The 20991-nt window shown below is 33.1% G+C and overlaps 2 protein-coding genes across 2 annotated transcripts; both read left to right on the top strand.

Moving 5' to 3' along the window:
- The first annotated feature begins 12 nt into the window (after positions 1–12).
- Positions 13–6999, top strand: LOC107436434 (mitochondrial ribonuclease P protein 1 homolog). The gene is made up of 3 exons (XM_087164511.1): positions 13–1154; positions 3123–3222; positions 6804–6999. Exons 1-3 carry the CDS (start codon positions 194–196, stop codon positions 6949–6951), a joined length of 1209 nt encoding a protein of 402 aa, XP_087020637.1. The 5' UTR covers positions 13–193; the 3' UTR covers positions 6952–6999.
- A 5335-nt stretch (positions 7000–12334) lies between these two features.
- LOC107436431 (4-vinylphenol methyltransferase 2) lies at positions 12335–20771 on the top strand. Its single transcript, XM_043040253.3, has 4 exons — positions 12335–12791; positions 15906–16113; positions 17933–18080; positions 20473–20771. Exons 1-4 carry the CDS (start codon positions 12493–12495, stop codon positions 20685–20687), a joined length of 870 nt encoding a protein of 289 aa, XP_042896187.2. The 5' UTR covers positions 12335–12492; the 3' UTR covers positions 20688–20771.
- The last annotated feature ends 220 nt before the right edge of the window (positions 20772–20991 follow it).

Raw genomic sequence — 20991 nt, 5'->3', positions numbered from 1 at the left:
TCAAAAAGATTTAGTGCGAATTTCCTCCACCGAGCATATTAAAGTTTTTAAATGAACTGAAGCGATTTCATTCAAAAGCTAAAATATAAACAAACAAAGTGCGATTTATGAAACTTGAGTTTTATATTTCATCAGCGATTTACCGTAATAAAAAAATAAATTATAAATTAATGAACTATCTGAAAAGTTCATTATGAGTAAATTGTGTCAAAATTTTCTGCGCATTGTTTCAATATCCAAACGAAATTTAAAACTACACGCTTCTCTCCCGATCTTTTATTTCCACGTTAACAAAACCTCACCTAAACTTTCCTCTAGTCTAAACCATTTACGTTTTTATCGTACAACACCAGTTTTTTATTCATCTTCCCTGAAAGAAGAAAAAGATAACGAAAGCTCAGATGAAAAGCAACACGATGAGTCCGAGGATAAGGTCATTAAATACGCCGAACTCAACACCGATGTCGAATCTAAGAAGAAAATCCTTCTTATATTAATGGAACACGAAGTTGCTAAACTAGAAGGACGTAAAGTTCCTTCAAAAATATCAGTAGAAGACATGAGAGAACTCTTGAACATGTATTCGTTTTCATCTAGAGTTAAGTATATGGGTTTTTTGTATGAAAGAGAGGCTAGAAAAAAATATGACATCTCAAAAAGAGAAAGGAAAAGGAAAGAAAGGGAGGAGTGGTTGATCGAAAAAGAAACAATCGTACCGCCTGAGCATATACAATATGGAATCGGGCACAACACGATGATCGTGCGAGTCAGGCGTAAAAGTTTCATGCATTTCTATAATCAGCGACTTTCAAATGCAGTTGTGCATGGACAAAAGTTTATTGTAGATATGGATTATGATTGCTTCATGCGCAAAATGGATTGTAACAATTGTGGGGAGCAACTCCTTGAACTGTATGGGGTTAACCGTAGAAACCCATATCCGTATGACTTGTTTTTCTGTAATGTTGATCATAACAGCTCTACTATGTCTGCATTCAGCAGATACATGCCTAATTTGTATGCTCCTGATAACTTCATCACTTTAACTGATTTGAGTTATACTGATATTTTCCCTAAGGAAAAGTTGATTTATATTACACCATATGCCAAGGAACCAATGAAAACTTATGATCACAACGCTGTGTACATCATTGGTAAAAAAAAAAATTATATTTTCATATGATATTGTACTTTTATATCATTTATTTATTTAACTAAGTTTTATGAGATTTATTTCTATTTATAATTAAAAAATTTGACTGGAACTATAATGTTCCTAATACCCTAAAATTGTAAAAAGTATTTATTTTAGCATACAAGAGAACCTGGAAATTTAATTGTTTACATCATTTAGCATCAGTTGGATGATTTTCAATAATGCTTCTAATACTTAAAGGGAACTTGTTACTTTCCTCTGGTAATTCCAATTTATAATTAAAAAAATTACTAGAACTATTAATGCTCCTAATACCCAAAAATTGAAAAAAGTATAATTGTTTACATCATTTAACATGAGTTGGATAATTTTAAATAATGCTTACAGAGAACTTGTTACTTTGCTGTTTTTACCTCTGGTATTTCTATTTATAATTTAAAAAATTGACTGGAACTATAATGGTCACTATACCCAAAAATTGAAAAAAGTATTTATGCATACAGGAGAACCTATAAATTAAATTGTTTGCATCATTTAGCATCAGTTGTATAATTTTCAACAATGCTTCTAAAACTTAAAGAGAACTTAATAGGTACTTTCCTATGGTACTTCTATTTATAATTAAAAAATTGACCAGAACTATAATGCTCGCTATACCCAAAAATTGAAAAAAGTATTTATGCATACAGGAGAACCTATAAATTAAATTGTTTACATCATTTAGCATCAGTTGTATAATTTTCAACAATGCTTCTAGAACTTAAAGAGAACTTAATAGGTACTTTCCTATGGTACTTCTATTTATAATTAAAAAATTGACCAGAACTATAATGCTCGCTTTACCCAAAAATTGAAAAAAGTATTTATGCATTCAGGAGAACATATAAATTTAATTGTTTACATCATTTAGCATCAGTTGGATAACTTTCAATAATGGTTCTAATACTTATAGAGAACTTGTTACTTTGCATACAGGGGAACCTATAAATTGAATTGTTTACATCATTTAGCATCAGTTGTATATATAATTTTCAACAATGCTTCTAATACTTAAAGAGAACTTACTTTCCTATGGTACTTCTATTTATAATTAAAAAATTGACCAGAACTATAATGCTCCTAATACCCAAAAATTTAAAAAAGTATTTTTTATGCATACAGGAGAACCTATAAATTTAATTGTTTACATCATTTAGCATCAGTTGGATAACTTTCAATAATGGTTCTAATTTCTAATACTTATAGAGAACTTGTTACTTTGCATACAGGGGAACCTATAAATTGAATTGGTTGCATCATTTAGCATCAGTTGTATATAATTGTCAACAATGCTTCTAATACTTAAAGAGAACTTACTTTCCTATGGTACTTCTATTTATAATAAAAAAATTGACCGGAACTATAATGCTCCTAATACCCAAAAATTTAAAAAAGTATTTTTTATGCATACAGGAGAACCTATAAATTGAATTGTTTACATCATTTAGCATCAGTTGGATAATTTTCAATAATGCTTCTAATACTTACAGAGAACTTGTTTTTTTTTTTTTTTAACCTGTTTAAAATATTTGAAATTTTCACTTGTAAAAAGGAAAGTTGAATCGAATTGACCATTATGTATTTAAGTTAAGTATAACCTTCAATTAAGATAAAAATTAGAAGAAAAAAATTAGTTAAAAAATTTAAAGCATGTTACGTGCCAAATGATTAATTCTTGTAAAAAGAATTTAACATGTTATAAACAACAATTAAACAAGTAATGTGAGAAAACATAGTTGAAATTTGGGGCTAAGTTACCCAGTTTAAGAATTATGACAAAAAATTTACGTTAAATGGACTATAATAAATGTATTTTTTTCTTTGTATAGAATTATGAACTGTTGTACACTAACAAAAATAGTTTTAGATCATTTGCATTATCTGATGATATCTCACAGTTTGATCTAATATTATCACTATATTTCAGGTGGTCTGGTAGATAAATGCATTAAAGAACCTGTAGTTCTGGCTAAGGCTAAAAGAGAACAAATTAAAGCTGTGCATCTACCATATGATGAATATTTAATGTAAGTATTCAGTAAAAAATCATTAGTGTCATACTTTCAAAATGTAGAATTGAAAAAGTATTTTAAATCTTTTTTTATAAGTAGAAAATTTAAAAAAAAGAAGAAAAAAAACTTTGTTAGTTGTTGTAGGAATATTGAATTGTATGGCGCTTTTCCAACTGATCAAAATTATCATTAAAATAGTTTATAAGTAATGCTATTTTGACTTGACTACAATATTATAAAAAATAGGTTGAAGGGGGAGGAAACTGAAGAGAAGTTATATTCATTAAACATAAGTATTTTGGAATGATTATAATAATTTCATGGTTATACCTATAATGGAACACGCTGAACTGATATTAAACAAGTGTGATGTAATAAATCTGGATATAAATTGAATTTATAATTTTCTAAATTTAAGTTTAAGCATAAAGCTTATTGGTTTGAATTATTATTTATTTTTTATTCAAGTGTATTATAAAGCTTATAAAAATGTGATAGCTTTATGAATTTTGTTTTTATTTATTATACTTTTTTATTATTACAAAGCAATAGTACTAAGACTCCCATCTATTAACTACAAAACATTAAACTAAATAAGTTTTCAAAAACTGGGAATAAAACTAAAGTCTATGACAAAAATTAATTGGGCTGTTGTCCATTCTTTTCCAGATCTATAACCTCTTAGTGTCTTTTAGAAATAAGTATCTTGATAGTGTGGGGGTACTGTACTAAGTGTTATGCATCCAAAATCTCTTTCCCTCTCTCCACTAATATTGCAATTCATAAAATCAAGGCATTGATTTTTCTTACTTAGGGGTGATCACCCAGGGCCCGACTTAGCCTAATTGGGGCCCGGGGCAATAACTTCTTTGGGGGCCCCCTTCTGCTTCACTACTTCTGTAATGAAGAATTAAATTTTATGGAGATATTTAATTTTTTCACCTCATCATACATATATAACAAGAAAATTGACTGGAACCTAAAATAGCTATTAAGTCCTTCCCCTCCAATGGTCAGACAAAATATCGTTCTGTCCATTTTATTGACTTTCTGACAATTGTATGTTCATCATGCCGAATGCAGTTTTCTGATTGTTAACTTTGTCATCTAGTTGCGAAGAATTCATATCCTTGCGGACATTAGGGCAGAATTCAGCTAAATTTTCACAATTACGATGGCTCACTTAAGCAAACCAGAAGTCTGTATTTTTGTAAACATATCATATTTTGCGATATGTAAAAGTGTTGCGATGTACGGGCTTTTCATTGGCCATCCATCCATTGTAATAACGAAAATTTAGCTGAATTCCGCACTAGAAAGCCATGGATTTACAAAATACAGATTTTTTGTGTTCATACGATAGATTAATGAAGAAGCTAACATAAAACTGACGGATTTTACACTGTACTGATATTTTTTTTTTTTAAAAGTTCATTAAAGAAAGAAACCTAAAATGAACTTTTAATTCGATTTGGAACCCCCTCTGATGTGGGGCCCGGGGAAACTGCCCCGTATGCCCCTGCCTTTGTCAGGCTGTGTGATCACCCTAAAGCGACAAGGCAGTAGTCCTCAGGTGTGGGATTAGTATTCAAAGGGAAAAAATTTTTATTAATAATAATCCCAACAATGGCTGATCAATACGAATTCCGCATCTGGCTTGCACCGATCACAGTGCTGACGTGAACTATCCTCATCCTCAGTGGTAGGCAGTCCCCTTGCAGTCAGGTTAACCGTGGGAGGTTCTCATGCTCTTCCTCTCCATGTAATGCAGATGCAGGTTAGTTCCATCAAATAGTCCTCCAGGAAGGCAAATTTCTTCCAATACTTGATCCCAGAGTTTACTTGTCTTCTGGATTGGGTTCAAAATTACAAGGTTACAGAGTTGAACATTAGTTGTCGTAAACCCAAAAACTGGGTCGGCTGTTCAAAGACAGTTATAAAATAAAAATTAATAATAATAATAAAAGCCAGCAAATCGCTCCTCATCTGGGTCCCGTCAACATATTTAGCAAAAAGAAGATTTAGTTAGGTTGTCCAGCTTCTCACAAAACAAAGAAGTAGGTTGGAGATTTGCATCTAAGGAGACCTATACTTTAATCTGACAAACAAATTACCTGATATTCAAGCTTTAACTAAAATCCGCCAGCACAAGACAGTCTCTTGAAAATGTAAAAATGAATAATTGAATTTTCGCATTTTAGTTGTCAATGTTTTCAATTTTTCCAGATTGAATTACAAAATAAATTTAAATATATATACTCTTGTTTCCATTTTAGCGCTTCAAATATCACCTCTTTTTGAAAGAAAAAAAAGTGAAAGTGATGTACATTTTTTTAATTTCATTTTCTACAGTGACTGGATAAAATTGCTTCATTATTTACATTTGAATTTAAATTAAAATCAGGTATAATTTAGCATATATTCAAATTTATTGATGCTCACTTGCATCAATGTATTGTGTTTATCTTTTTCAATCAAGTAGAAAAAAAGGGGTGATAAATGTCAATCAATTTCTAGAGGGGGGCACAGAGATGCCAACTGCCCCGGACACGCCAAAATAATTTTAAAAAAACGGTAAATAACTACAAAGTATATATTTAACAAGTTTTGCTTGCTTTTTAAAAGGTATAGCATGACTAAAGTACTATAAAGTGGTGCATTGTATAAGCCTACAAATCATTTAGAAATAGTGGTGAATAAAAATCTACTAAATTGAATTTATTAAACTAAGAATCACAATTGATAAACTACCACTTTAAAATGTATATTTGCTCTCCAAAGCAAGTTGGCATATCTGGGGGCAGTGGGCAACAAACGGTTGGGATCTACTGGCTTAAATTGAAATTTAAGTACTTCCTTGTAGGCGAGGTTTCCATCTAGGCGAGGAAAATATTTCATTAATTTATTGTTTAAAACTAATTAAAATGTTAGGATCAGAGGGGGGGTTGAAGAGTTTGAATATTTAAATACAGTTGTGGTGTCCATTTGGCTTAATTATTAATCAAATTTATTATATGTTGTTCTAGGTAATTTCGAAAGGTAACCAAGCTGGTCGCCACAGGCTGCAAGTTTATCTATAAAATACAAAATTGATTATTGAAAAATTAGAATCTTGCAACAGTTATATTACAGTACAGAACCCGTTATCCGGAAATCAGAAAACCGGAAAACCAAAAAACCGGAACAAAATTCGATAAATTTTCTCGCCATTTTTTTAAAAAAAAAAAATTTTTCCTTGTAAGATTTTACGATTTTTCTTTCTTTTTTTAAAGAGGTTTACCTTACCATCATTTTGGAAATAATCATTAGTGTATTACTTCATCGTTTTTTCTTATTTTTAAGATTATTTCCAATTTTTTTTTTTAGTTGGGTTTAACAATAAAAAAACGACTTTTTGTAGCGAGTCAGAAAACCGGAAAAATCAGTTATCCGGAATAGCGATGGTCCCGACCGTTCCGGATAATCGGTTCCCTACTGTATTACCATAATTTCAATTATTAATTATAAATCTCCTTAATTTATACTTTTGTTCTAAATGTTTGTTATAAAATTAATTGTGATATGTTTCTTATAATTTTGCAATGTAATGTTTTTAGGTGGGGCAGAGGAAACAAGAGTCTTCCTTTAAATATTCTATTGGATATTCTTTTGGAAATGAAAAACACCAATGATTGGAATAAGGCATTTAAGCGAGTACCTCAAAGGAAGTTAGTAAGAAGCTTGGATTTGTTTTCTGAATTTTGAAGAACAGCATATTATCAAAAATGAAATAAATAAAATTGTTACTGTCAATTTGTTGTTTTCTTTTTTAAAATATTAATTGTTAAAATTTGTAAGTATGTTTATACTATATTTTCTACTACATTACAATACGTACTACTAATAAATCTACATTTTCACAATAGAATTATCAATACATTAGACCCTCTTTATGTTGTAGTTTAGGTTAAAAAATAAATTGCGATGTAAGGTCATCCGAAGCTAAATTGCACAAGGGTTGTAAACCACAGTTATCCGGTTTTGATGAAACTTGCGGAGTTTTATCCAGGGTTCGTTGATTTAAATCAGCTTGATTTAAATCACGATTTAAATCATGATTAAAATCAAATGATTTTTTTAAAAAAATCATTGATTTAAATCAATTGATTTTTATATATATATATATTATTTTGATTTTAAAAGTTAAAAAACAGTGCTTTGAATTATTGATACTTTTATTATTTTCTTTTCTTAGTTTTAAAATTTACTTTAAATAAATTGCTGCATTTATTAATTTTAGTTAACGAAATTACTTTCTTTCTTGGTGTGTGTTAAACACATTTGAAATTACATGTTTAAAATATTTTGATTCTTAACATTGAAAGTACAGATTAAAGTAAATATTTAATGCTATCTTAATATAGACTTGCATAGCTATAGAAAGTAAATAAACATGATTTTTTTTCAAAAAGAAAAAAAGCAAATGTTAACCTTTTGATTAAAAAAGCATGGAATTCTAATCTACATTATAGTTTATTGATGGAAATTTCTATATTTCTAAAGCTTGAGGCTATATTAAAAAGAAATTACCTTAATATGCCAAAAATAGAAAGAAAAAAAAAAGCTGAGTTCAGATATTTTTTTCCTGATATAGTGTCATTCTTCCCTTTCAAAGTCTATTTGAAGCAGAAGGGTTATTCACTGGTATTTTTTTTCCTCAAAATATGTTCACGGTATCTTTGAAATTATCAGATTTTCTTTTGTGAAAAAAATTTCCAATGAGTACATAGATTTTTTAAAAATGTTATTTAGCTTAACTTATGTATTTTGATATAGGATTAAAAATGATTATTTTAACATAAAAATATATAGATTGAATATTTATTTTTTGATGAATGACAACATTTATAAACACAATCTGTTGCATTTATTTTGCCATTTTATAAATCAAGAGAAAAAAAAAGAGATCACAATTTAAAATTGAAATTATGGTGTGCTAATTGAAACTTTGTGTTACTAGTTAAAGTAGTATTCTTTAAATTATCTTTTTTATCTTGTCTTTTAATTTCAATCATGCCTTTGTATTAAAATGGTCGCTATGCATTATAATGAAAAATTATTTTAATAAGTTAAAGCTTCTAAAATATTGTTATAATATAGTTTTAATATTAATTTAATTTTGATTAAACATTTATAAAGTTTTTTTAATCATAAATTAAAGCTCTTATAATGTGTTTGAATAAAAATCAAAAAAATCTGATTTAAATCAAGATAATCCGATTTTTTTGATTTTTTACAAAAAAATCAAGAACCCTGGTTTTATCCAACATTGAAGGACTTGCGGAAATAAAATAAGTTCCTAAAGATATCTAAATTTTAGGAGAGATTCCTAAATTTTTTTGGAGAATCGTATTGTTATATGGTAGTACTTCTGTAAACTGCCTATCTGAAATATACTAGGAAGCATTTTGATGTAATAACATCACTTTTGGAAAAAGTGTTGCTTATCATTATATTACTCTTGCCCTATAAACGTTATTTTTTTTAACTATTTACAATTTTTGATCTATAAAAAGCATTTTTTGCTAGTTGATTGAAAGCTGAGTAAATATGCAACTTGAATTTGTTACTAATTGAAACTGTTAAATTGTTGAACTGTTTTAATGCAAAAATATCACTAAATGTACTTCTGTTTCGATAGAATATTTCACTTTCTCAAATACTTTTGTTTGGAATTATTGAGAAAAATTTTAATCAAGAAACAACCAACATTAAAAATGCCTCAAATCTGAAATACACATTCTTACTATGGATGCAACGAATATTCAGCCAAAAAAATCGGTGAAATAGATTTTTTTTAAATCATTAATAAATATTTTTTTATATATAAATAAGTATAGTCATTATCGAAAAGTAAACATAACTTAGCTATATTATTAGTATGAGGTAAAGGAAGAAAAAAACTATAATAGGATACTTCAACTTGATCGGGTCCCGCAGTGGACTGATCGTTAAGACGCGGTTTCCAGCAGATCACCGGCTGCGGTCTTGTGCGGGTGGGTGATCACTTGCATCAGTCTGCGTAGGGACCGAGGGTGTGCGGTATTGGTCCTTGTTAAACTGTTCGACCGTAAAGTGCTCGATTTCGCGTGCAGGTCGTCGGGCTACCGAAGCGGGGGTGCCTCCCCTCTGCAGAGGATCAAAATTGTGATGGCATGTCTTCGGATCATCCTTAGGGATGTTTCCCAGACCGTCGCCAATAGCCCATTGTGCAGTTCTAGTGCGACATAAATGAACTACAACAACAATCAACGTGATCGGAGAAGCTAACAACTGAGCACCCAGCTCTTGGGTCAAGAAATCGAACACAAGACCAAACTGCAGAGGAGTAAGACTGCAACTAACCTAGCGGCTCAAGGCCTTTAATTTAAGTCCACTCAGTGCCTGGTTGTGTTTAGTTGGCTTTTATAATGACTACGAGACTCGAAGGGAGCTTCTGTGGTTGAGGGGCATAGTCCTTCCACCAAACACCATGAAACATAGAGGTAAGGGGTTCGAATCAACCCGTAACGACGTATCCTTGTGTTATGCTTCTCAAAATGGGATATCACTTCCTTAATTTGAAAAAAAGATTGCATGCAGTTTTTGTATTATTTTTTTTATAACTGCCGTTGAACAACCGACCCAATTCTGAGTTGACGACTATCGATATCAATGTTCAACTCCATAGCCTTGTAATTTTGAACCTTACCCAGAAGATAAGAAAACTCCTGGATAAAGCAATGGCGACAAACCAACTTCAAGGGAAGGCTTTTTGATGGAACTAACTCGTGTTTGCGTTACATGGTGAGAAAACCACGAACACGTCTCAGGGTTTTTAGCCCTGCGGCAAGGGGACGATCCATCTACCACTAGGGATTTTTTAAGTCAGCACGATGATTGATACGAGAATGAGTATACAAAATAATACATCAAAAAGCTACACTATATCCTAAAGCTTCAGCTCTTCATTACTATCGGCATGTGTCTGTGAACCCTTGATACGATGCATTACCGTGGAGAAAATGTGAAGGTTTCGTGACACAAATTAAGTTGGAGCTCATAAGATAAAAACTGAATGCATTAAACATACTGTCTTATTATTGAGCCATACTTTGATACATAGCGAATATGGGGGAAAGAAGAAGAATAGAATACATAGCGAAAATTGCACCGCTTAGAAATCTAAACGTATAGATAAAAAATAATCTATCCAATAAATGTATCATTTATCAATTAAATAATTTGGAACTAATAGATAGAAACCAGTTCCTAAAGACAGGCCCTGGATATTGCATTTGACTATACCCTAAATCTGTCGTGTGGCTTGTATGTGCTAATCTTCTTTCTGGGCACGAACTTGCAACCTTCTGTACCCTGTGCCGGGGCTTAATTTCTCCTCAAATCACGACCTAATGACTGGTGTGAAGACTGATATGAAATTATTTTTACTTCATCTAAGCCTGTTTCATGCTATTCGCTTGAGCCGCGATGGCTCAAGGGATAGAGCATTCGCCTTCCAGTAAGGTGAATCGGGTTCGAATCCCAGCGATGGATGGTAAATACAAATCCGCATCCGGCTTACACCGATCACAGTGCTGACGTGAAACATTTGCAGTGGTAGACAGATCATGGGTTGGAGTTCCCTTGCCGTTAGGCTAACGGTGAGAGTTTCTCGTGGTTTTCATCCCCATATAACGCAAATGCGGGTTAGTTCCATCAAAAATTCTTCCACAAAAAATATCTCCCGGTACTTAATCTAGGAGTTCGCTCGTCTTCTGGATTGGGTTCAGAATTACAAGGCTACGGAGTTGAACATTAGTAGTAGTAAACCCAAAATTTGGGTCAGCTGTTCAACGACGGTTATAAAATATAATATTCTCTTGCAATTATCGGCCTTGGTGAACTTTTCAGCTCCATGGGAAGAGGCAACTGGAGTCATTAGTGCACCAGTCAAACATAACCACTGGCTATACTTTAAAGAGTAGTGTAGATGGCACGGTGTTAATTTTTCTTAACTATCCTTACGTTATCACAGGTTTAACTTTTTACGAACGAACTTATAGCGTAACACCTATTGTAGTATTAAGACCAGTATATTCCAACTAGAAATCTGGCCTCAAGAAGCTTGAGGTGCCCATTGCAAGGATATGTTGTTGTTCATTTACGTCGGACTAGAGCTACACAATGGGCTATTGGCGACGGTCTGGGAAACATCCCTAAGGATGATCCGAAGACATGCCATCACAATTTTGATCCTCTGCAGAGGGGAGGCACCCCCGTTTCGGTAGCCCGACGACCTGCACGCGAAGTCCAGCACTATACGGTAGTTGTTGTTGTTGTTAATTTAAGTCGCACTAGAGCTGCACAATGGGCTATTGGCGACGGTCTGGGAAACATCCCTGAGGATGATCCGAAGACATGCCATCACAATTTTGATCCTCTGCGGAGGGGATGGCACCCCCGCTTCGGTAGCCCGAGGACCTGCGCGCGAAGTCCACCACTTTACGGTTCCACAGTTTAACGAGGACCAATACCGCACACCCTCGGTCCCTACGCACACTGATCCAAGTGGTCACCCACCCGCACACTGACCGCAGCCAGTGATGCTTGACTTCGGTGATCTGCTGGGAACCGTGTCTTAACGATCAGTCCACCACTTTACGGTAGAACAGCTCAACGAGGACCAATACCGCACACCCTCGGTCCCTACGCACACTGATCCAAGTGGTCACCCACCCGCACACTGACCGCAGCCAGTGATGCTTGACTTCGGTGATCTGCTGGGAACCGTGTCTTAACGATCAGTCCACCACTTTACGGTTCCACAGTTTAACGAGGACCAATACCGCACACCCTCGGTCCCTACGCACACTGATCCAAGTGGTCACCCACCCGCACACTGACCGCAGCCAGTGATGCTTGACTTCGGTGATCTGCTGGGAACCGTGTCTTAACGATCAGTCCACCACTTTACGGTAGAACAGCTCAACGAGGATCGATACCGCACACCCTCGGTCCCTACGCACACTGATCCAAGTGGTCACCCACCCGCACACTGACCGCAGCCAGTGATGCTTGACTTCGGTGATCTGCTGGGAACCGTGTCTTAACGATCAGTCCACTGCGGGACTGCCAAGGATATCAAAAGCTGATGTTAGTAACTAAGATAAAGAAGAAGAAAAAGATTTATTTGAAAGTTGGTTAAGATATTGTTTTCCTTGATCTGTGTGCTTCACTTCTCAGATTTTAAACAGTTGAATAATAATGGCAAATGCTGATGTTGAAGATCCTCATAGACAGTGCTTGAAAGATCTTTCTCCAAGCTTAAGATCTACTGCTGAGTTTTTGTTAGATTCAGCCAACAGACTGAATTGGGGTGATCTCAGCCACTCGATTATAATGGATATAGGTTGTGGAGTGAGTTCCCTTGAGATATTTAAGACAGTCTTCCCTAAATTTCATAAAGTAATAGCGGTAGACAAATCCTTTAATTTCATAAATTACCTTAAATTCTATCGAAAGCATGGAAATATGGAATATCGTGTTGCTGACATCACTAACAGGTAAGATTTTTTTTAAGCATAGAATGAGGCTTATAATAATATTTAATTCTTCTTCATGATTAACAAACAGTTCCTCGTTTGTTAATCTCTATTTTACTCTTCAAGTAAAGATTGGTGTTTGCACTTCTTTTGTCAAAAATTAAATTTTAATTAATCAAATCCTCATTAAATCAAATTTTATATGGATTAATTAATGGTTATATACATGCACTAATTTTATAATTAGTTCTATAATTATAGCAAAAAAAAGGTGATCCTTACCTTGCATACTAGAAAAATTACGATCGAAGGTATTTTTTGACGAAAAGCTTTATGTTACCATATAAATTATAACTGAAAACTTCTCTACTCTTTTTCTGTACTCAACCCCCTTTTTTTGAGGGAGGTGGTGGTGATTAGTGAGTTGGGGTAAAAATACAATTTGTACGATTTCTTCGCGTATGTGGATATAATGCGAATGTTCTCTTTCGAGCAAAAACTATACTGCACTTTATAACTATGATTTTTTTTTTATATTTTATAACTTTATGCTAAACTCGAGCACTTTAAACTGTAGTGTGTTTGAATGCTCAAAAAATTAGAAATGTGCACTTAGGAAAAATAAAACTTCGAGGTTTGGATTGTCTCAGAAAATTGAATTTTTAGCATTGAATTCAACATAAAGTTTTATTTCAACTGCCAGGATAATACTTTAATTTAAGCCTTTTTTATGACAGTACTAATTTTCCTTCCTCTTTTCTTTGATCTTTATACATTTTACAACTTGGTGGAAAAATAAAAAAAAACTTGTTGTGCTTCTGAACACTGAAATTTAGAACTGGGCACTTAATAAAAAAAATCTATGAACTGTTAGTATTTTCAAATAAATATGTATATCTATAGTATATTCTCGATATCTCGAACTTCGATATTTCGAAAACATTGTAATGCCAAAAAATATTTTTTTCCCCTTTGCAATATATATTCACCTAATGTTAATTTGAATTTCTATGTCGAAACTTTATGTCAAAACTTTGTCAAAATTTTTTTCGAAATGGAAAATGAATTTTTTTTTTTTTTTTGGAAAAGTCACTATGTAAGTTTATTGTAAACCAATGCTTTTCTACATAATGGATAATTATTTCGGTCTTCTTTTTAAAACTAAATTATAATTGTCGTATTTAGAGTTGCAGTCAACTATCATTACATACTGATTTATTAGTAGTCATTCATATGTTTCAGGACTCTATTTTTTAGAGCAATATTTTAGAACATTTTTTTCTACTTTTTAGAACATATTTAGTACATAAATTAATATATAATGTGGATTATTGGTTGGATATAAATCTAATTATTACTGGTTATAAAAAATCTAATATCTTAAGCTCATATATTAGTGATAGAAGTATAAGCGATATAAATAGATATAAGTCCATATATAAGTGATATATATATATTGATTAAAATAGACAAATGCATGCATAAATATCAAATTTAGTAATTTCTTTAATAGATGCTATTCAAAATCATGAAGAAAAAAACATTTAAAAAATAGCGCATTAAAAATTTTGGTATTTCGCCATTTTAGATGTCTACTATTGTTATGAACTAAATCTGAGATAGCCTCTTATTCAAAATTAAGTCTTAATACGTATGCTACATGTGTACCAAGTTTTATGCGTCTATCATTAAAGGCGCGATTCATTCATGAATCTTGTAGTGTGTCTACCACTACAAAAATACAATTCCTATACACTAATATATAAAACATATAAAATTAATTTCATGATGGTGTACCTTTACATAGATGAAGGTTGACATTGTCTGAAACTTCACACCACATATTGGTGACCCGGATGTGATGTGAACACGCCTACCTTGACAGAAACCTCCACTTCGATTTGCACGCTTACTTCGATGGATTTCTTACTGAACAATTGACTTGCTACTTGTGACTGCGACATCCTCATCCTGTCGCCGTTGCTACTCAGTCAAAATCACAAACAACGTCGACCTACTTATATACATACACTACTAATATACCAACTTATATACACTCTACTGCTAATTGCAACACTCCTTCGGCTACAACCGTGAACTTAATACAGCTCCCACATTCAGCATTTAAAAAGAGTGAACTTTACACACTTCTCACGTTCAGCAGTACGGTGATCTTAGTACAGCTCTCCCGGCTTCTCACAAAGCAGCAATGAATCAATAGCGGTATCCGTTCATCGAATTCTATCACAGATATAATTCTGGTCTGGGGAATACTGTAGTGAGTCTACCACTACAAAAATACAATTACAATTCACTAGTATATAACGCATGTTAACTCGATTCTAGGTTGCATACCTGCCAACTTTTAATCCCTTCCATTATCATTTTTCCCAGTGGTATTAAAATGGAATTAAGACTTCAATTTTTAGCAAACAAATACGTTGTATTTGAGAAAACTTAAGATGACAACCATCATACCTGCCAATTCTTCCGGATTTTCCGGAAGATTTTTTTTTCATATTTAAAGTGGTAGTAAATATATACTATTTTTTCTTTTATAAACATAATTTTTAAATGATTTTGATCACCACTATTCTTACAAAAATTAAGCACATATATTAATATGCGTTACTATCATGGTTGTCAACTAAAGTTTTTTCAAATGCAACGTATTTGTTTGCTTAAAATTAAAGTTTTAATTCCATTTTAATACCACTGGGAAAAATGCTAATGGAAGGGATTAAAAGTTGGCAGGTATGCAACCATGATAGTAACGCATATTAATATATGTGCTTTATTTTTGTAAGAATAGTGGTGATAAACTCATTTTAAAATTAAGTTTATAAAAGAAAAAATAGTATATAATAACTACCACTTTAAATATGAAAATAAAATCTTCCGGAAGAGTTGGCAGGTATGAGGTTGGGGTAAACTAATATAGATGAAGGTTGACGTAGTCGATGACTACAAACACCATATATCTCACCAATATGGAGTACAAATATGCTTCAGAAATAAATGTTTCTTTGCACTGCTTAATAGCTTATAAAAAAATTTAATTTTTATTTGGTGCACTGATTGATCATAATCTAGCAGCGTTACTCCTTTGTGTAAAAACTAAACTATTTCTTTCAGATCAACTTTAATTGAGTGGGAGGCTAAGATGTCCAAAATTGTTTCCTTTTACTGTTTTAACTGTTTGACTGATCAGAAGTCAGGTTTTGCTAATATTCATTACTTGCTCCAACCAGGAGGAGAGGCCATTATCCTTACTGCCCTAAAAAATCCTCATTTTGAATGTGCAAGATTCCTACTGCAGAAGCCTAAATGGAGCATGTATCAGGTAAAATTATGTTAATTATGCATAAATGATTAAACCTTGAATAATTTAAGAGGTGGATTTGGCAATATTGGCGATGTTTGGGAAAGTGATAAAGCTTGGAATTTGTTATTGTAGATTTAGATAGATATTAATTTTTCCAAATAGTTTAGTTTCAGTTTTGCTCTTTTAGCGCTTCTTCGCGGTGTAAATTTAGCTAGAGGTCTTAACAAATGAATCAAATTTTAAATGTGTAACTTATTTTTAAAATTTGATGACTTAGAGGCAGGGCCTGATTATAGCCTAGGCCCAATAGGCATGGGTCTAGGGCCCACAATTTCTGACGGGCCTCAAAAATTAGTAAAATGTCTAATGAAAGGTGGGCTAGCTATGTGTTGGTTTAAGGACTAAATAAAAAATAATTACAGTTTACAATAAAAAATAATTCAGCTAATCAGTGACTTTTAGCAGAAATCGCTGGTTTCAATTGTTTGTGGTCGCCATACTATTTTTATTTTGACATAACACTGTTTTGTTGTTTTATATTTCGCTTTAATTTATAGATATGTAAACTTTATCTTAGAAAAATAATCTTCAATCGCTCTTCAGTTCAATGGAATCTTTTTCATTATTAGCACTACTCTTCAATAATTTAATTTAAAAATATTTTATAAGGGGCCCAGAAAATTAGGTGGGCCTTGGGCCTGAATTCGTCTTGATCGGTCACTGCTTAGAGGTCGAATTCGTTTGAATTTTGTATTTTGCCCTTTAAAATAATACACATTTTAAAACGATATAAAAATGTGTATGCCTTACAATTCAGAAGTTTTCGATGATTAAACAAAATTATAAACAATAATATATTATTAAAAGTTATTTTTTACACCGAGTTATATTCGGATAAACGAATTTCACATTTGTGTGCAAAAATATTTTTTATTTCGTTAACATAACCACAAATTCTCCAGATATGGCGAAATGCACAAAAAGTGAACTTTACGTCAAGTTTCTAAACCTTCGATGGTTTTCCTACCCTAAATATTGATATCCAGAATGTGGTTTCCCCTATATTTTGCGATTCTAAAATCAAATTTTATTTAATAAAACAAGAAAAATTTAATAAAAAATATGGTATGTACGTCTAAAGAATGTTGTCAGACTTCGTAACTTAAAATATTGCTTGCACTATTTAACAGGAATATTTTATATTAAAATCTGAAACTATCAAATGAGTCCTAATAAGTGAAAATCCAGTCATTAGGATCAAAAGTTTTTCAGAGTTCAATTTTTTTTCATGCTGTATGCATAACAAAAATTAATTCCAATCAAGACAACTGATGTATAAACTTAATCCAGCCGTAAATTTTTAATGTTGTCTACATCAAACTAATAAACTGACGAGAAATATCCTCAGTGGTAGACGGATCATGGGTTAGAGTTCCCTTACCGCCAGACTAACCTTGAGAGGTTCTAGTGGTCTTCCTCTCCGTGTAACGAAAATGGAGGTTAGCTCCATTAAAAAGCCCATCAAGTAGGCAAATTTCTCCCAATACTTAATCCAGGAGTTCCCTTGTCTTCTGGATTGGGTTCAAAATTACAAGGCTACGGAGTTTAACATTAGTAGTCGTAAACCCAAAAATCGGGTCTGCTGTTCAACGACGTTTTTGAAATACAAAACTAATAAGACTATGGCCTGCTAAAGAAACTAATAAGATTAATAAGAAAAGAAACTAATAAGACTATGGCCTGCATGATCTTTATCTTGATGTTTTATTTTTAGAATGCAGAATGTTTGGTAAAATGAGAAAATAAATCTATATAACATATTTTTTTCTCCTTACAGCATTTAGAGAAAAAGTATACAGATTTCCAAGCTCATGGAACTGGTATAGAATTTTACGAAAAAATTTTAAACGATCTAGATTTTGAAATAATTAGTTGCGTTGAGGATTTTAGAGTCATTGCATTTGCCACAGAAGAAGAATTTAGAGGTAAAATACAGTTTTCAAGTTTTTAATTTCCTAAAAACTAATCTTTAATATAAAAACTTTACGGTCTGAAACAGTTATAGATGTCGATGCATTCTTATTGACCGGAAAATCACATGGTAACTTAAGGGAATTATACTCTATTGATATGCAATTGAGGTTGAGATGTGGATTTACGCAATTTAGTTTACACCAGCAGGTGGCTGGGAGGCGCAGTTTGTTTGTTGTCGGCCTTCTGAGCCCAAGTCTGCGGGTTCAATCAACACCTCCTAGATAAGAGCAGGCCTCAGCACGGGTTACCATAAATATTCTTTAGTAGTCCGAACGTAATGACATATTTCGTATTTTCAACCACTGCGCAGCTTAGTACCCCGGACGTAATGATATCTTTCTTATTTTTCATCTACTGCGCAGTTAACTTCGTCACATCGGACTACTAAATTGATCCGTGCTGAGGCCTTCCTTATTCTAGGAGGTGTTGGTTCGATCCCCGGCTCAGACACCGGATTTTCGAGATGCAGAAAATCCTCAGCGGTCATGTCGTATGCTTATGCAGCATGTAAATGATCCATGGAATGCCTTATTGGCTCTTGGCATTACCGGCAGAATTAAATTCCTAGTGCACTTTAGCATCCAAATAGTCTCGGTGCTGCCATCTAGTGTGGCAGAAACTAGACGTCCAAATTAACATGGCCAACGGAATCTCACCCATTGTGGTGGTCCTGAAAGAGTGGATACCACTTCTGGAGAACGCACTAGGTCTGCTCATCGGGTAGACTGATTGTGCAACTCATAGGAAATATAAAAAAAATATAAAAAGTTTACACCAGCAGAAATTCTTCAACTTGAATCTTCAACCGGAAGTAAAAACAACCTCCACAAATACTGCTCCCTACCGTGGCGAAAAATAAACACGGTCGGGAATGAGGGGAATAAACGATCAGTTGGAACTGACGCCATAGGTCAGGTGAGTGGGTATTGTGATCTTCTTGAAGCCCAACTCTGTCATTTACTTGCACTTTAATATTTTTGAAAAAAAAAATGTCAGTTCTTGAAACATCATATTTTATTTTAGCTTTACCTCTGCACTATGTATTTTAAACAACTTTTGAAGGCAGAAGAGAATTTGCCATGAAGGACTTCTCTTTCGATATAGCGTCCTACTTAAATAACATTTCAGATTATCTTAGTAATTGGGGAAGAGGAGAAATCAACAATGTCAGCCTTCATCTATGAAAAGGTACCCAGACATCGAGTTACCATACCTTACATACTTGTGAATTGGAATTGTATTTTTGTAGAGGCAGACGCACTACAGTACACCCCCACTAGAATTATATCTGTGATAGAATTCGATGAACAGGTACCACAAGTTGATTCATTGCTGGTTTGGGAGAAGCCGGGAGAGCTGTATTCAGATAACGGTCGTGGTCGTTCCTGTGTTACCATTAGCTGCCAAATGTATGCAAGGAGATGTTGTGTGTGATCGAGACTGAGTAGCAACAACGCGAGGAGGTGGATACAGTCACAAGTAGCAAATCAACTTTCTGTTTAATGGGGACCATCCATCGAAGTAGACGTTTTCAAATCAAAGTGGGAGTTTCTGTCAGGGTAGGCGTGTTCACACGTCCGAAGGTCACCAATGTGGTAAGAGGAGTTATCGACAATGTCTACCTTCATCTATGCATTTTTGTAGTGGTAGACACCAAGGGCGCCGGCAGCGGGGTGCAAGAGGGTGCACTTTTTTTTTTAACAATTAAAGAGATACAGAAAAACAATTTTGTTATAAAAAATTTTATTACATATTTTTAATCAAAAACAAATAATTAAGTAATTATTGATACATAACAATTAAAAAATTGTCTAATCAAACAAGAATTGTAATCGTCTTATTTGCTGTCCAAATCTGTTTATAACTTTTTCAATGAATTCTGAGTCATCTTTGATTTTATGCACACTGAGCATGCATAAACTTGGCAGGTATCTAAGCTATATTTTTAAATTTCATTTAATAAAATATAAATAAAGTTATATTTTCTATTAGTTATTTAGTTTAACAAAGGTGTATAACACAAACTGACTTCTCACAACTGTAAAACTTCATCAACACAATAAACACCAATGTTAAGCTTGCACAAACACGTTAGTATACGAAACTACTGTTTGTAGTTTATTTGTGTTTCAAAGTCTGTATTGACTGAACTGTATTGATGGCACTATTCCAGCGCCATCAATACAGTTTTTCGTGTGCAAAATTTGCAAGTACAAGAAATTTGTACTTTATTTTAAATATCTTGTTAACAATGAAGAAATGTATCTTGAAAAAAATTAACAGATGAAATTATATGCAATAACAAAACAAAATGTAATAACAGAATATTTTATTTAATTCTAGCGTCTGCTCTAACGAAAGACAGAGTGATTGCTGCACACTTGCCCATAAATGTACTAAAGGAGTTCGAAGAAGAATATATTCAAGCTCTGATGGAAATAAATGGCCGATCATCTATAGGAGAATATTACCTCCACACGAGCACAGCTAAAATTCTTATTCGAAAAAAGAATCTTAACATAAAATCTAATATAAAAGTTGACACAATGTCAACCTGAATTTTATTCCTATTTTTTAAGAGACGTTTTCGTATCTGAATCTGGAAATATTTCGTTCTTAAATAAAATAACTTTTGTGTTTTAGTTATTTGTTCTTTTTGCTCTGGATTGCACACGAAATACAATAATTGAAAAGTAATTTATATGAAGCATACTAATGCAATGCTTCTCCCGCAGTGGACTGATCGTTAAGACACGGTTCCCAGCAGATCACCGAAGTCAAGCATCACTGGCTGCTGTCAGTGTGCGGGTGGGTGACCACTTGGATCAGCCTGCGTAGGGATCGAGGGTGTGCGGTATTGGT

The sequence above is a fragment of the Parasteatoda tepidariorum genome, chromosome 5 (genome assembly GCF_982258835.1).
Source record: "Parasteatoda tepidariorum strain Cologne lab strain chromosome 5, Ptep-v5.0, whole genome shotgun sequence".
NCBI classification, from domain to species: domain Eukaryota; kingdom Metazoa; phylum Arthropoda; class Arachnida; order Araneae; family Theridiidae; genus Parasteatoda; species Parasteatoda tepidariorum.
Note: the sequence above shows the minus strand (reverse complement) of the source record. Positions and strands in the feature narration are given on the sequence as shown.